The sequence below is a fragment of the Microtus pennsylvanicus genome, chromosome 3 (genome assembly GCF_037038515.1).
Source record: "Microtus pennsylvanicus isolate mMicPen1 chromosome 3, mMicPen1.hap1, whole genome shotgun sequence".
NCBI lineage: Eukaryota > Metazoa > Chordata > Mammalia > Rodentia > Cricetidae > Microtus > Microtus pennsylvanicus.
The window spans coordinates 111,030,102-111,047,600 of record NC_134581.1 but is presented as its reverse complement, the minus strand read 5'-3'; the positions used below and the strand labels follow the sequence as shown (position 1 = coordinate 111,047,600).

General features: G+C 43.4%; 2 protein-coding genes across 2 annotated transcripts in view; both read left to right on the top strand.

Moving 5' to 3' along the window:
• Positions 1-17,499, top strand: part of Mmp13 (matrix metallopeptidase 13) — a 209,785-nt gene that overhangs the window by 180,060 nt on the left and 12,226 nt on the right. The window lies entirely within an intron of this gene.
• Mmp27 (matrix metallopeptidase 27) lies at positions 1,861-15,734 on the top strand. Its single transcript, XM_075968015.1, has 10 exons — positions 1,861-1,992; positions 2,849-3,087; positions 4,611-4,759; positions 4,839-4,970; positions 10,850-11,011; positions 11,197-11,320; positions 11,990-12,120; positions 13,132-13,291; positions 14,144-14,247; positions 15,499-15,734. The coding sequence occupies exons 1-10, from the start codon at positions 1,897-1,899 to the stop codon at positions 15,732-15,734; spliced, it is 1,533 nt and encodes a 510-aa protein (XP_075824130.1). The 5' UTR covers positions 1,861-1,896.

The window sequence follows — 17,499 nt, the reverse complement described above, 5'->3', positions numbered from 1 at the left end:
TCTGTCCTTGGTTCCACCAGGACCTGCTGAGAATTCCACACACTACTTTATACTAGAGGTGGGAGAAACCTTTATCATTCGCAGCCGCTATTTACAGAGGATTATTTCCGGGGGTGTTTAATTTCTACACTTGTAAGCTGTATTTCAAACTGATCTGGCCACTCCGTGTCATCCCAAGGGCAGAAAGACTTGGTTAGCCACAAGAAGGTGAGTTGCACAAATCAGAGGTGTGCTGAAGGGAAGTGATGCAGAGAGGGCATCGAAGTTGCCTTCTACAGATTCGCTGCTAGGCGACGGCGATGGTGGGAAATTGGGGAAGTCTATTCTGGAGAAAAGTAGGTCTACAGATGGAAGCCCTGTCATGGCCGCCCCCACAGTCTCTTTCTTTCGCAGCCCACTTCAGTGTTGCCTATGACCAAGACTTGCCAACCTTCCCTACTGATAGGTGGTGTGAACCTGATTCCTACCCAGAATACGTAAACTAAATATTGTGTGGTGTTTCTCAAAGGACATTAGAATTGCCTTCCTTCCTTCCTCATGTTACGCTGCCTGCAATGCAGGTACAGTGGCTGGATCTTAAGAAACCACACAGACCCTGGTAACGTGGAGTCATCCGAGAAACCACAGACTATCAAATCTAGGATGTTCTTACACAAGGAAAATGTAAATTTTAGAATTATTAACCATCTGCTATTTTAAATTTTTCTGTTGTGTTCAGCTAAATCTCACTCAGATTAATACATGGAAGGCCTGAGACACAACCACCTCCCGCAAAGAAGGTTTCCAATTCCCCAGTCCGTTCTTGAATATAGGAATTTCCAGGAAAGTCCTAACCGGTTGCACATCACAGACTCACCAAACATTTGAAGAAAGTTTGCAGTGTGAAAAACAGAGGCCAAATAAGTAAGTCTGAGAAATCAGAGACAATCCTGGTCAAAAAAAGAAAAATCAAAATAAAGAATGTTTAATATATCAACTTCAAAAAGACATATTATAAAAGCATTCAAATACAAAACTATAATACATAATAATAAATGAACAGTTACCAAGATAGCTAGATAGTGCTCCTTACAACTGAAGACAAGGGCGGGAGGAACATTTGCTGTGCAAGAGGCAGATCTTGGTTAGGCTCCCCAGAACTCATGCAGAAGCCGGCTCCATACCACATGATGCTGTGTTTTACTTAAACTAATTCCTGACTCAATTGTCTGTTGGGCCAAAATTATCTCAGGGCCTGTACCTCAAGACCTGTAGAACAGAAAAAACCCTGGCTTGAGTTTGAAGGATAGTCTCAAAGCTACCATGTGGGGATGAGACAGCAAAATCTAGGCAGATGCCCCTCCAGCCATAGGGAGGGGTTGACTGTCTCTCGTTGGCTGGAGGTACCCCCACATCACATGTCACTTAACCTATATAAGCTGACGCTCACAGTAATAAACTGAGTTCCTGCTTTGACTCGACTCCCTATCGCATCTGATTGTCCTGTGCGGTGTGGCTGCAGAAAGGGCGGATAGCAAACTCACCTTTCCCTGCAGAATAGGCTAAGGAGGCCTGGCAACTATCTTTTTGCATCATATATCAAAAGATATGCTAATGTTTCCAGGCAGAAAAATTATTTCAAAATCAATCCTGAAATCTATCAATTTTGAGAAGAGAAAGCCAACTTGGCACCGTGCTATGTAATATATTCATTTCAAAAGTGAGAAATCTGCCAGATAAACAATCACAGACTCTGATTGCAACATCCCAGTCTATCGAGGGTGGAGGGAGTCACGGGACACTTCGTGGCAAGTGCCCTTTGCTGTTATTAATTAAATGAATAGTTCATGCCACGTCTCACTGTGAGCTTTCTATATCCCATGCAAACAGGAAGAAGCTTTAACTGGAGAGGCAGGAATGAAGGGCCTTCTGCTATTGAATTTTATAGCACTTTCTTCTGCATTTCCTCCAGACCGCAAGGACACAAATGGCAGACTCGATCAACTGGCCCAGGTAGGAGCTCAACGCATGCTATTAGCAACTGACAATAAAATGTTCCATGTATGGCTTCTCTCAGGACCTTCCAAGATAGCAAATTCCTGCAGTCCCAGAGGGTCTCAGAAGAATGTGGTCCCTTCCATGTATCTAACTCTAAAGACATGAACTGGTCTGAGGTGAAGGGAAGGGGCAGTGGGAAGGAGATTGAATTCGCTCCACCTTCAAGCTGTGGTCACTAAGGGGCCAACAGGAGAGGAGGAAGGATAGAAATTTGTATAAAAACATTTCAGGACAACTAACTGCAGAAATGTATAATGTAAGACCCTTTATGCACATAAACTATATGTGCTTGTGTATGTATATGGCCAAAGAGAGATACACAAATGTGTGTATGCACGTATAGATGTGTGTATATGAATGTATATATGTGGAAAAGCATGTGGCTTTAGCAATTCCTTCTGAAAGCCAGTCAATTTATCATATTTTGGTTAAATCATGTAAGTTTGCGGAATAGATAATCACCCCTGATATCTCCTGAAGTTTACAAAATAAAAGGAATAGCAAAAATGCATAAGCTGCATTGGCACCGAAGAAGCCGTGTGGCTGCATGTTAGTGGAGGATGCATGCTGCTTGGACTGTATGGTTTGGCTAACTCTACTCCCCTGTAAATCAATGATTGCTGGCCTCCCTTCCCCTTTGCAGCCTGCCCTACTCTACCCTTGCTACTTTTTCCTTTTTATCCTCCCTGCTGCCAGAGGAGACTCAGGTCACTTAGTTTCATTTGAGAATATTTGCTTTTCTGTCCTCTTTTTGTCTATTTTTTTTTATTTTTATGTCCTCTTTTTGTCTATTTTTTTTTATTTTGACCAGGCATATCTCAACCAGTTCTACTCTCTTGAAATAGAAGGGAGTCATCTTGTCCAAAGTAAGAACGGGAGTCTTTTAGACAGCAAACTTCGGGAAATGCAGGCATTTTTTGGATTGACAGTGACCGGAGAGCTGGACTCAGACACCCTTGAGATCATGAAGACGCCCAGGTGTGGGGTTCCTGATGTGGGACAATATGGTTACACCCTGCCTGGGTGGAGAAAACACAACCTCACATACAGGTAATGTCTCCACCAACTTATGTAAACTAACCCAAACAATTAATCTCCAAGAAGCAACCATCACAATGGCTTTCTAACTCATCTCACGATGCATGCCACTTTATGGGTTCCCTGTATGCTGTCTCCACATTAGACCTAAGCTGTGGGATGTATTGATACTGCTGCCTTAACCTCAGAGAAACTAAATCCAAAGGTTGTTGCAGAGGACACAGGCTTAGGGAAAGAGACTCTAATCTCTAGGTTCTTTTCTCCAGCGTAAGCTCAGGACAGGAAGCATTGCTGTTTGCTACAATATGTTGGAGGCAAGATGAGGTATACAGAAAGATGGATGGCTGCTTGTGTGTGCATGTGTGTGTGTGTGCGTGTGTGTGCATGTATGTGTTATATCTGTGTATGATGTGTATATGTGGTGTATAGGTGTACATGGTGCATCTGTGTGTGTGCATGTTTGTGATGTGTGTGTGGTATGTATCTGTGTGTATATGTTTGTAGTATATGTGGTGTGTGTGTGTGGTGTATCTCTAAGTATATGTTTGTGGTGTGTGTGTGTAAGATATGTATGTGGTGTGTGTGTGTATGTGTGTGTGTATGTATGTATGTGTGTGTGTGTTTTAAAGCTGCCAAATCTCAAATCTTGGGTGGGTCCTAGTATAAAGAGGCATTTCTTTTCAGCTATCTAAGGATAAGGGGCTACAAGAGATTGACTAAAAAATAAATAAAAAAGAAAGCTAGCTAAGGGGCTAGAGGAATAACTAATTAGTTAAGAGCTTTTATGCTCTAACTGAGGACCCAGGTTCAATTCCCAATGTCTACAAGACCACGCACTGCTGTCGACTGTGTGTGACCCCAGTTCAAATAGATGCAATGACCTCTTCTGACTTCTGCATGCCTTTGCACACATGTAGTACACATACAAATCCTCAGGCACACCCACACAAATAATAGGTAGATAGATAGATAGATAGATAGATAGATAGATAGATAGATAGATAGATAGATAATAGATAGATAGAAGATAGATAGCTGATAGATAAGTAGAAGAGAAATGCTCTCTAAGCATGAGCCCGGAAGTGAGCCAACAAACTTTGTCTTCCATGGTGCTTCAGGTTCCTGACTGAGTCCCTCAGTGATGAACTGTAACCTGGAAGTGTAAGCCAAACAAACCCCTTTCTGCTGTAAGTTGCATTTGGTCAAAGTGTTTTATTAAAGAAAGAGAAATGAAACTCTGTTAGGTTTTATAAAACTACATTGTTTAAATAAAGTGGCAGCAAATGTTAGATAACAGAACAACAATATAAGTCACTACAGCCTGTGACTGGTAAACTACAAGTGAGATAGAAAAAAAGAAAGATAGATAGATAATAGGTAGGTAGATCGATAGATGATTGATAGATAGATAGATAGATAGATAGACAGACAGATAGATAGACAGATAGACAGATCACTACTTGATATATAGATGATAGATAGATCATTTGAGAATGTATGTATCTGTAATTGCTGTAATTTTGCCTATTTTTCAGAATAATGAACTACACTCCAGATATGACACGAGCTGATGTGGATGAGGCAATTCAGAAAGCACTAGAAGTTTGGAGCAAGGTCACTCCACTGATGTTCACCAAGATTTCCAAGGGAGTTGCAGACATCATGATAGCCTTTAGGACTGGAGGTAAGTCTTGCAATGGGAGGGGATGTGGCAGTTTCTAAGATCTCAGGATGCTAACTCTTCTCCCCATCAACTATCTCAGTCCATGGCTGGTGTCCTCGTCATTTTGATGGTCCCTTGGGAGTCCTTGGCCATGCCTTTCCTCCTGGTTTGGGTCTAGGTGGTGATACTCACTTTGATGAAGATGAAAACTGGACAGCCAAGGATGGGGAAGGTGAGTCTAATTTTCACTATGAGAAAATTACATTAATAATCTGTATGGTTAGCTGCCTCTTGGATCCAAATCTAATTTCTCTCATAATTTTCTATATTCTCAGATCACATTAGTGAAGTGATTAAGCACTATTAATAATAACTGTGCTCGTGTAGTCTGGTCCGAACAGAGCACTCACGGTGTTACCAGTCCTGTTGTGAGAACAGTGCTTGCTGTCTAGCCGTGCACCCGTTAACATAGCACTGTGAATGGCCACAGAGCCTGCTGCTCCCCTGTGTAGCAAAGCTATGCCGGGTGTGCTATATGAACCCCAGAGGTATGCTCAAAATTTCCAGCCTTGCAGCTATTCGTGCTCCTTAACACCCATACGCACCCCAGGCTGCACGCTAAACCAATGGCTGCAGTCACCAGTAGCTTGAAGACAGCCACAAAACTTAAGAGGGCTGGTGCTTTCAATCCCAAGGTTAAAGAATACTGTGTGGGTATATGGCCCATAAATAACCAATTTGAAAGTGTATTCCTGTAGTAGGAGACTGCTCGTTCGTTTCCTGGTCACCCAGAACCAAATAATTACACAGAAAATTTATTAGTTACAACACTGTTTGGCCAATGACTCTATGTATTCCTAGCTCTTACGTCTTAAATTAACCCATTTCTATCAATCTGTGTATATTGCCATGAGGGTATGGCCTACCGGTAAGGTTCCTAAGGTTCTGTCATGTCCTTCTCCTTCAGCAGCTACATGGCATCCCCTTGGCTCCGCCTATTCTTTCTCTATATTATCTCTCTGTTCAGATTTCCCACCTGGTTTTGCTCTGCTAAGCCATTGGCCCAAACAGCTTTATTTATCAACCATTAAAAACAATACAGAAGGACATCCCATATCATAGCCCTTCTCTATTAGCTACTCTCCCCCAACTGCAAAAGGATTAGACCCAGTTCTTATGTTTGATCTAGTCCCTTAAAGAGAGAATGTTAGTTTTATTTATTTATTTTTTGATGGGCCTGACTACACTGGACAGTTTTTGTGTTGTTTTCAGCGTATGAGTATTTTTCCTACACATGTTTATATAACACACGTGTGCATGATTCCTTCAGAGGACATCAGATCGCCTGGAACGGGAGCTGTGGGTCGCAGGAATTGAATCCAGATTCTCCGGAGAGCAGCCAGTGCTCTTAACTCCTGACCAATCCCTTCAGCCTCAGTGTACTGTTAAATTTTTAAACAAAGCACCCGACTCCACTGTGCTGACACTGTGTCTATTAAGCAAAGGAGTAGGCTGCAGTAGAGCTTCTGGCTGTTTCCATTCTTTTATCCCTGTCAGTACCTCCACAGTTGGGGCTCAGGGTCTGACTTCCAAGGTCCCATGGAAGTAAGAGTCATGGCCTTCTTGGTGGACAGCAGGCAAAGCTGCAGATCACACCAGACTCTGAGCTCCCAATACCCTGCTTGTGTCAGTTTAATTTCTACAAAGCCTGACCACTCCCTCCACTGGGCACATGAAGCTATTTCCTCCAGTGCTGTGAGACAGGTCAAGAAGTCAGCACTAGCTTCGCTTCAGGCAACAGGAGGAGTCTGGGGTGAGTTCATGACCTGCCACATGAGTTAGCATCACAGACAAGGGACAGAGGAGGATTGTTGCACTCAGAACTGAGAGGAGGAGGGAACGTGTGTCTGCTGTCTGTCTTCTACTGAGGAACAGCCACTATTTGTCTGGTTTTCATCTTGGTTCAAAGCCAGTGTACACGTGCTCAGCCAGTTATAAGAAGCAGCCTAAGCATTTATCAAACTCGGGATTGGCAACCTTTCTCCAGCAAGCTTCACTTTCACATCCAGAGCCAGAGGTGGAAGGTTTCACCATCTGACTATCCTTAACCAATAATTAGTGTTAATTGCCATATTACACATTGCTTCAAGCTAGCTGCAGAAGAGAACGTGCGAGGTGAACTATTAAAAAGACCAGAGTTGTGGTCCAAGTTTAGAAAGGTTGATTTTCCCCAAAAAGAGGATAAATATAACTCAACTTAGCTCTGCATGAGCTGGAAGCTCCAGAGGACTTGTCACCTGCCCGCTGTATTACAGTCCTCTGGAGTAGAGAGAAGGCGCCAGCATACTCTGGCCGAGCAGGAGGAACGAATGCAGGACTGGGCAGGAGAGCTCAGTTGGAAAAGGTTTTCCCAGCTGTGCATATGGCTCTGAGTTCAACCCCCAGGACTGAATAAACTGGGTGTGGTAGTGCATGGCTGTGATCCTACACCTGGAAGGAGAGGCTGGGGGGTGAGGGGGTTAGGAGTTGAAGATCATCCTCAGCTACAACCAGGTGTACATGAGACTCCATCTCATAAAATAAAATAAAATAAAATAAAATAAAATAAAATTGAACTTAGTATAGGTGAGAAATCAAAGTGAGACTGGAAATGAGGCCAAAGGGCTGTGCAAAGGAGTCTGTGGTTGGAAAAGGGTAAGGGTTGGATTGTTAGGCTAAAGGAAGAAACTAGAACTTTCGCAGTCAGTTGGTGGAGGACCACAGAAGAACGTAAGATGATCGTATAAAGTCAAGCAGTCCCAAAACTGGCTGGTCCATTTCTTAAAATAATACCATCAACTTGTTTTTGATTTGTTTTGCTTTGTACTTGAGACAGGATCTCACCATGTAAACTTGGCTAGCCTGGAATACATGTAGACCAAGTTAACCTTGAACATAAAGAGACCTGCCTGCCTCTGCCTCCTGGTTCCAGGAAATAAAAGTGTGTCCTACCCTGCCAGCTAAGCAATACTACTCATCTCTGAGTGAGTGCTCTCCAGTCTCTGCCCGCTGAGTGTAGTAATAAGGGGAGCGGCGGCAGGGTTGCGTCCCCAAATCCCCAGCCGCCTGGCTCGGCTAGCTTATGCCCCGAAATAATTACACAGATACTGTATTCTTTTAAACACTGCTCTGGCCCATTTCTAATCATCTGTGTAGCGCCCCTAGGTGCGCTTACCGGGAAGATTCTAGCCTAAGTCCATCCTGGGTCGGAGCTGGGGCATGGTGTGCGTCTTCCCTGGAGCAGGTAGCATGGCGTCTCTCTGAAGGCGTCTGCTCTGGAGAGGAGAGCTGTCGAGTCTGACCTCTCTTCCTCTTCCTCCCGGCATTCTGTTCTGTTTACTCCACCCACCTAAGGGTGGGCCTATCCAATGGGCCTAGCAGTTTCTTTATTGCTTAGCTAATGAAATCAACAGATTGATATGACACTCCCACATCACTTCCCCTTTTTCTGTTTAAACAAAAAAAAAACGAAGGCTTTAACCTTAACATAGCAAAATTACATATAACAGTTATCAAGTAAAAGTTACATCAGAAACATTTATACATATAACAAAATTGACCTTAAAATCCATACCAATGCAAATTATTCATACCTATATCATTTCCCCCTTTAAATGTAAAAGAACATTTATAAACTATATTTGGGAACATGGGCGCAGTTTTTTCTCTCCAAACTGCTTCCTGCTGAATGGGGGCGTCGTTAATCAGATTATTTAGGGTGTAACCTGTGTGCCAGGTTTATCTCAGTTGGCAGTTGAGCAAAGCAATTTTCTGAAGATGTTCACAGCAACCCTTCAGGAGGACGTGGTCCATCATACCAAATCGGAATAGAAGAAATCCATAGAGTCTCATCCTCTGTGAAAACAAAAGAAGACTCTCTCCAAAGCATCATATCCTTAGACCCAAATTCTGAAATCGTAATACCCTTATATCCATTCTGGTTTAGCTTGGCAGCCCATGTAATGAAATGTCTCTCTGTACTTAGCTCCTTCACAGTCAAAAATTTTAAAGAAAACACAATAATACAAAGAATCCAGACTCTCTGTGAATTTTTCATCTTTACGCGGCTTATTTTTACTCTATCACTTTACTTTATTCTGTCTCTTTAAAGACTTTACCTTTTTTTTTTTAAACCATTAACTTTATTCTCTATATTCTTTTTCTTCTCTCTCCCAAGCCTACGTACATTCATCCAACAGTGTGACTCATTCAGTGGTCTGAATCTGTCCTATTGTGAATCTGCAATTTTTTACTATCCAGGAGCACTTTTGATTTGCACCTTTAAATCATTAGGCGCTTAAGAATCTAAGCTGAGACATTCCTAAGTTAACTTTTTGCTTTTTGAGCGTATATCTGTGGACCAGGCTGTCTTTGAACTCTCAGAGATCCGCCTGTCTCTGCCTCCCAGGCATTGGGATTAAAGGTGTTTGCTACTACACCTTGAACTCACAGAGATCTGTTCGTCTCTGCCTTCTAGGCACTGGGATTAAAGGCGTGTGCTACCACACCTTCAAGTCACAGAGGTCTATCTCCCTCTGCCTCCCAAGTGTTGGGATTAAAGGTGTGTACTAAGACACACAACAACTCTCTTCCTTTTTTTTGATTTTTGCTTTAAGAACTTCAACTTTTAGCTTGCATATATTTTTAACACACTTTAAACCATTTAGAAATTTTCTTTGTCTCTGAATCTCTCTTTACTGTATATCTCTCTGTTTTTTGACCACATGAGCCTTTAATTTATTGAGCAATCTCAGTAGGACTAAAGGCGTGGCTTTGCCAGCTAGATCCAGTCCACTCCTTAACTTTCCAGCCTCATGGCAGATATCATGTTTATAGCATTTCAAGGTCCCTGCCAGCCAGCAAGGTACAACAGACGACACTCAAGTCCTCTCTCGGTAGCCAGCTCTCCTGCCTCAAACAGTCAGAGTTTGCCCTTGCAGGATGGCCCAGAAAACCAGCATTTTTAAACGGCGCAGCTTTTTTCCTGCTACGGCTGAAAACCGAAAAGCATGTGTTCAGCTTTTCATCAACACTGTTTAAGTGTTTCGTGGCAGGACCTCTTAATGAGCTGCAGGGTTTTGCAGCTGAAGCTGAGTCAGGAAGCCTCTTGGGGCTACCAGGTAGGAGCGGCACTTAGCACTTTAATTCTGAGACTGAGCGTGCAGCACAGAAATTCTTTTCATCCAAGTTACATCCAAATCTGACATGCAGAGCATTGCGCAGTCTGAAAACACGTCCCTGAATGGCGGCAGGAATCCGCCATGCTCTTCCGCCTGCCTAAGCCTGATTCGGCCATCTGCCCAGGTGCAGGCGGGGAGCTCTGAGTCATCGTCAAGGTCTCAGAGCACTCTCCTTCCGATCCCAAGCGGGAACACAACATAAAGCCAGAGTTTGCACTGGCAGCACAGCCCCAGGAAGCCACGCTTTGAAATGACACAGCGTTTTTTTTCTGCTGCTGTTGCCGAATCAGGAAATCTCTCTACAGCACGCCACCAACAAACAGCAAAAATCTGTGTTAAACTCTCTCTCCCTTATTTTTAAGCCTTCTCAGGTTTTTTAAGTGGATTTAGTTAGCCACACGTCTGGGCGTCATTTGTAGTAATATGGGCGAGCGGCGGCAGGGTTGCGTCCCCAAATCCCCAGCCGCCTGGCTCGGCTAGCTTATGCCCCGAAATAATTACACAGATACTGTATTCTTTTAAACACTGCTCTGGCCCATTTCTAATCATCTGTGTAGCGCCCCTAGGTGCGCTTACCGGGAAGATTCTAGCCTAAGTCCATCCTGGGTCGGAGCTGGGGCATGGTGTGCGTCTTCCCTGGAGCAGGTAGCATGGCGTCTCTCTGAAGGCGTCTGCTCTGGAGAGGAGAGCTGTCGAGTCTGACCTCTCTTCCTCTTCCTCCCGGCATTCTGTTCTGTTTACTCCACCCACCTAAGGGTGGGCCTATCCAATGGGCCTAGCAGTTTCTTTATTGCTTAGCTAATGAAATCAACAGATTGATATGACACTCCCACATCAGCTGAGGTCAATTTCTTGGTCAATTCCAACAGACATGTTTTCTGTTTTTATCAAGGGTTCAACTTGTTTCTTGTGGCTGCTCATGAATTTGGTCACTCTCTGGGGCTCTCTCACTCCAATGATCAAACAGCCTTGATGTTTCCCAATTACGTCTCCCTGGACCCTAGCAAACACCCACTTTCTCAGGATGATATTGACGGGATCCAGTCCATCTATGGTGAGCAGCATCGGGCAACTAAATGTGTATGTAACTAAACAGAAAGCTTTTCAGAGAGGAGGAAATGCAGATGGTTGCTTCCTGAAACATTATCATGAAGTAAACCTGGGCTTGGGTAAGAGCCTGGTGTGGACACAGTTCCTGTGACTTCTGAACCCACCATAGTCTTTCTTTTCTTCCTGAAGGAAGTCCACCCAAGACACCCACCAAGCCAAAGAAAGCCACTGAGCCCCGTGCCTGTACAGACCCTGGCCTAGCTATGGATGCTATCACTACCTTCCGCAGAGAAGTCATGTTCTTTAAAGGCAGGTAAACCTATCCCCTTGACACCTCACCTTCTTATAAAGACCCCTCTTTTCAAAGGAACCTGGAGGTAAACCGGAAGTCCTGGTCTCTGTAAGATCCCACGTGCTTCACATTTGACAATGCACATACTATTCAAATGTTTTATTATATGCATACATCTCACACTTATTTGGAAAATTAATTTGAAGTGTTTTAAGCAAATTTAACTTGCTAGAGCTTCTTGGCTAAAATGAACATTGATCTGAAGATTGTCTCAAAGTCAATGTACAGCTGATTTTAGGAAGCTGCTGTTAAACGTTGGGGACCTTTACACATCAGTTCATAGCTGCGGGAGTACTTATACCCTGGGAATCTGCATCTATTAATATCCATGTCTCCCACCCGCCTGGAGAGCCTGCTGCTAAGCATGTCAGCACACCACAGCAAGAGACTCTTCCTCAATAAGTGAAGTGGAAAACAATTAAAGAAGATACCCAGAGGCAACCTGCAGCCTCTGCACCCAGGCATAAAACACCAGTCACATGTGTGCCCCACATACGTAAGAGGCGTACACACATGCATGCATACCGCACCTACACACAAGTGCCACAGAAAACACAAACAGCAGACTGCCACCTGCTGATGCACTCAGACACTGGGACAACATGTGTGAAGTGTTTTGCATTTCCCCAGGCACTTCTGGAGGACCTACTCTGATATTGCTGATGTGGAATTTGAGTCAATTGCTTCCTTCTGGCCGTCTCTGCCAGCTGACCTTCAAGCTGCCTATGAAAGCCCCAGAGATCAGATTCTTGTGTTCAAAGGTAAACTTGCCTGGCTCTTCCTCCTCTTTCCTAAATAGGACAATGGGTATTTCGGTCAACTACAATCCTCATCATAAGCTGAATGACAGAGCTTTTCCCCTAATTTACATTCCTGTCATAAGTAATGATAAACTAGGCTCTCTCTACGGCTACGACAATTCACTGAAAGAAATACATATGATAAAAACTATGACAGTCCAGAGCTGGTCAGCAGTTAAGAGAGCTGGCTGCTCTTCCACAGGTCCCGGGTTCGATGTCCCACATCCATACCACATTTTACAATAGTCCTAAGGGATCCAATGACCTCTTCTGGCCTCCATGGGTGCAGTGGTTTGAAAGGAAATGGCCCCCAAAGGAAGTGGCACTATTAAGAAGTGTGGTTTTGTTTGAGTAGGTGTGGTTTTGTTGGAGGAAGTGTGCCACCGTGGCAGTGGGCTTTGAGGTCTCTTTTGCTCAAGCTACTCTCAGTGTGGCAGAGAGTTCATGTCCTGTTGCCCATGGAACAACATATCTAGCTCTCAGCCGATTCTCCAGGACCATGCCTGCTTGCATGCCACCATGTCTACCGTGATGACAATGGACTGAATCTCTGAAACTGTAAGCCAACCAATGAAATGTTTTCCTTATCAGCGTTACTGTGGTCATGGTGTCTCTTCACAGCAGTAGATGCTGTAACTAAGACCACGGGGACCAGGCTCACACACTGCAGACAAAGCACCCATACACAAAAATAGTACTGGTTTAAAAAAAAGTATAGAAGTCCATTCTTTTTCTTCCAAATAAAGTAGACAGTCTATCTCACTTCTATGTTCCCCTTTATACGACTGTCATATTTAGCAAATAAAAATAAATAGAACAAGAAAAAAGATCAGTGGAAGCATGAGATAACCAGGCTTGGAGCTGAGGAAATAGATATCCAGTTATTTCCAAACTTCCCAAGTCATCTCGTCTCTTTTTCCTTGTAAGACACAGAGCAGAAGACATCTGAAGATACCCCCTTTCTCTCTCTAGATGAGAACTTCTGGGTGATCAGGGGGTATGCTGTCTTGCCTGATTACCCCAAATCCATCCACACACTCGGGTTCCCAAGACGTGTGAAGAAAATTGATGCAGCTGTCTGTGACCACGACACAAAAAAAACCTTCTTTTTTGTGGGCATCTGGTGCTGGAGGTAACTCTGACAATTAACCCTTTTATGTGACTCGGAGGAAGTCATCAGCCACAGTATCACCCTACATAGACAAAACCAAAATCAATCTGCAGTCTCATGGTGGATCACATTGAGGACAATCTCTGGTGTGTGGCACTTACCAAACTAAGATGTTTGGATGATAATCTCCCTCCAGTTTACATAAAAATAAGAAAAATAATGATCTATCAATGCGAACCAAATTTTCAATGACAGAAGTATAGCCAATAAGCATCTAGAAGAGATACAAAGTGAGCCTGCATTTGCTCTAAGAATTCTTCAGGAAGAACTACTCTAAGAGATGGTGGCCCTTTTCCTCGATGGTTTTGTCAGTGGTGGTGGTGGTGGTTTACAGTTCTTGTCCACAAAACTATATCTTAGCCCCCTAGCATTGTTCTTACTGTTTCTAAGAGATGGTAAGTGGGGGATGGGGAGATGGCTCAGTCAACAAAGCACTTACTTTACAAACGTGAGAACCTAAGTTCAATTCCCAGGACTTAGATCAAAACTTGGGTATAGCAGCGTATGTGCATGCACGTTTGCAATTCTGGGTATGCACCCGCGTGCACACACAAACACACACACGCACATACACACACAAACACACACACACACACACAATTCTGGGTATGCACCCACGCGCGCACATACATACACACACACACACACTCACACACACGATTATTCAGTCAACAATCTTTGCCATGTTTTTATCATTGGTCCTATTAGATGATTTCTTCTGCCAGTCCTCATAACCTGCTTGACACTAAACTGAGCAGTAGAAAGATTAAGTTCACCAAACAGACATCAAGCCTTTGGAATCTTCTCATGCAGGTATGATGAGATGGCGCAAGCCATGGACAGAGGGTTCCCACAGAGGATAGTGAAGCGCTTCCCAGGAATTGGCATCCGTGTGGACGCTGTTTTCCAGCATAAAGGTGGGTGTCGATGCTTCCACTGTGTAAAAGAAGAAAGCAACACACATTTAGAATAATTTTACCATTCTCAAGAACATACACCGGTTGATAAACATTACCCCTGTCCACACTACCAAACTGAGACAGGAGGTGCTGAACTGGACTCTGAGATGCTGCTTCATATCTATGTAAAGAGATCCAAAATTAACTTTAGTCCCCATTGATCTAAGACACTACCTAAAAGAGCCCCTGATGTGTGAAAGATAACTGAACTCACAAGATGGCAGTGATTCTCAAACACACATACAGATGTACACATGTATATATATGTACATAGACATAATACATACATATATAGCTTGAGATGCATAACTTGGAATCCATGTCTGAAAAAACTATGTTTCAAGTATCTGAAGCAGTAGGATTTTGGGTGAGACCCAGGAGATTTTAAAAGACTCTTTAGCAATTGGGTTTCTTGGTTGCCGGATTGGTTGGTTGAGGCTTTGTTGAGCTTGCAATTCTTCACTGTACTGAGGATTGAACCAAGAGCCCCACTAGTAGCAGACAAATGCTCTGCCACTCAGCTACATCCTCAACCCAGAACCTTAGGTAAGTTAATGCACGAAGTCCACATTCTGGGTCTTCAAAGACAATCTCTTGGACCATGAAATAACCGACGATCTAAAAAATTGTTTGAGAGCCAGTAAAATGGTTCAGTGGGCACAGACGCTAGCAGTCATGTGTTATAATCCAAATTTAATCACTGGATCTCATGTAAAGGAGGGTGGAGAGAATCAAATCCACAAAGATGTCCCCTAAGCTCCATGCATATACTATGGCAGGCACATGTACTCTCATACACAGTTATAAGGAGAATAATAATATTTTTAAAACATTTGATGCCACAATTGACTGTCTCCATGATATCTAACCAGAACCTCAAACCCTGAAATAGATAAAAAGTGTTGCAGATCTATAGAAATGAGGGTAGGGAGTCCAAGGACAAACTCAGAGGGGCCTTCTTTCCAGTGACATGCCTTGGGGAAAGCTAGTTGACAGCGGGGGTCTGGCTACCACACTCAGAAACCCTTCTGAAACTTGTTAGGCTTCCTTCTCAGTGATTTGCCTGGGGTGGGGTGGAAGCAAAGTCCATCTCTGTAATTCCACAGTGGCTCCTTTCTTTACAATGTTGTTGGATTCTGCATTCATAGAAATGATGCAGAGGAGCAGTGAGCGCTATGCAAGAAAACTAACCAGGCCTCTTTCTTCTAGGCTTCTTCTATTTCTTCCGTGGATCAAGGCAATTTGAGTATGACATCAAGGCCAAGAATGTCACCCGCGTGATGAGAACCAACTCTTGGTTCCGGTGTAAAGAACCGTTCAGCTCATCATTCAGTGCTGACATCAAAGAAGCGGCACATTCCATTGCAACAGTGATACCGCATCAGACAAGTGTGAACTTGTTCATTTTCAGTACTGTTCACGTGCTGACAAAAACATACAGTTAACAATAAATGCCACAAAGAAATCTTTTAACCTGGACTCTGCCTGCCTCGAAAAGACTCAAGAGTGGGAGAAATGACTCTGTGGTTCAGAGCACTGCTGCTCTTTCAGAGGATCCAGTTTTGATTCTCACCGTCCACATGGCAGTCTACAGCTTTCTGTAACTCCAGGCCTGGACTCTGATGTCCTCTCTGGCCTCTAATGGCACTGCACACACACACGGTGCACAGACATACATGCAGACAAAACACCTATACACATACAATACAATGAAAAAAGTAAGAAAATTGAACCACTTCTTTAATAGCAAGGTGTTATTCTACTAAACAGCTGGGTGAGCTTCTGGTTCTTCTAACAGTGAGATTTTAAATAGGAACAAAATCTTTGACTTATTTTAAGCCTACTTCAAGCTTTGTAGACTTGGAAAAGTAAAAGATGTCTTAAAACTAAATACCAAAGACAATTCTTAATCTGATCTTTAGCATTCCATTTTGTTTGGTCCTCAGGGTACCAGTTCAAAAGCCCAGTCAATTGCATTCTTCATCCCTATGAGAGCTCTGAACTCACCCATCAAATGCATTTTACCTCCCAGAAGTAGGATGAATGCATGGGTAAAAGGAAGAGTATGTTACACTCCAAGCCAGTCCTTAACAATTAAGGAACTAGCTAGAGCAGGAAAGAAATGTCCCCCCAGTCTTCCACATGTTGCCCAATGTATTAACCATTCCTTACCTAATATGAAGTCAAGTTTTGTGTACATTAATCTCATATGCAAAAAATGTAGGTCATCCCTGTGCCCCATGTGTGGGCCTCACCAGAGCCTGCAGACAAAAAGTTCATTTCCTATTGCCTCCACCAGCATTTGCTGAGTTAGTAAACTCTTACAATTGGGCTTTATCTTTCTATCCTTGATGTACCATATTTAACAAAGCTCTTAATAAATCTTCTCACCCGGAAGTTGGAAGATTATCAGCTGAAGTTGATTCTGATAGGCTGCTATATTGAGAATGTATCTGTGAGAGTCAAAGTTACATTTTAAGTGTTAATTACTATGCCTTAGAGATCCAGTAAACAAAACTGCCTCTGACCTGCAAGCCCCTTGCCCAAGGACAGACAGTTACTGGAATGCCACGTGTTTTCACTCTGACCTGCAAGCCCCTTGCCCAAGGACAGACAGTTGCTGGAATGCCGCGTGTTTTCACTCTAGCAAGTTTGTTTGCCCCATATACACTGGATGAACTTGATCACATGTGGGCAGTAGGCAGGAAATACGTCAGGATGTACGCTTGCCCCGGATTGGACCTGATGGGAAATACGGTGAATTGTGGGTTTTCCTTCTTAAGCCTTGGCCATACTTGATTCTGGGTCATTTCCTAGGAACCTGGGTATGGACCTGGTCAGAACCCATCTACCTGGCTTAATTAAAGCTTGCTTCAAACTGTGGCAGTGGCCTTATTCTTGATTTGGTGAGATTAACAGTATCAGATGAGAAAAAATAAGTATAGAGACACTTTCACTTTCTTTGTCCTGTCTGGTTTCCTCAAGGGCCTGTGATCAGATATGGAAAGAAACAGCTTTTGAAACTACATGGAGAAGACTGTGTTGGCAGTTTTCTCTACAGATCTGAGCAAGTGAAGCAACAGAAACACATTCATAAAGATAGATGTTTGGATTTCCTCTTGTTTGAGAAGAAGAGAAACGTATTACCATAGGCTTTGCCCTGTTCACGAACAGACTCTTCAGCAGACACTGGCTGTGGAAATACTAAAA

Coding starts and splice junctions, on each gene's coding strand:
- Mmp27 (XM_075968015.1), top strand. CDS start 1,897: ATGAAGGGCCTTCTGCTATTGAATTTTATAGCACTTTCTTCTGCATTT. Junction 3,088..4,610: donor AAACACAACCTCACATACAG/GTAATGTCTCCA, acceptor CCTATTTTTCAG/AATAATGAACTACACTCCAG. Junction 4,760..4,838: donor GATAGCCTTTAGGACTGGAG/GTAAGTCTTGCA, acceptor CAACTATCTCAG/TCCATGGCTGGTGTCCTCGT.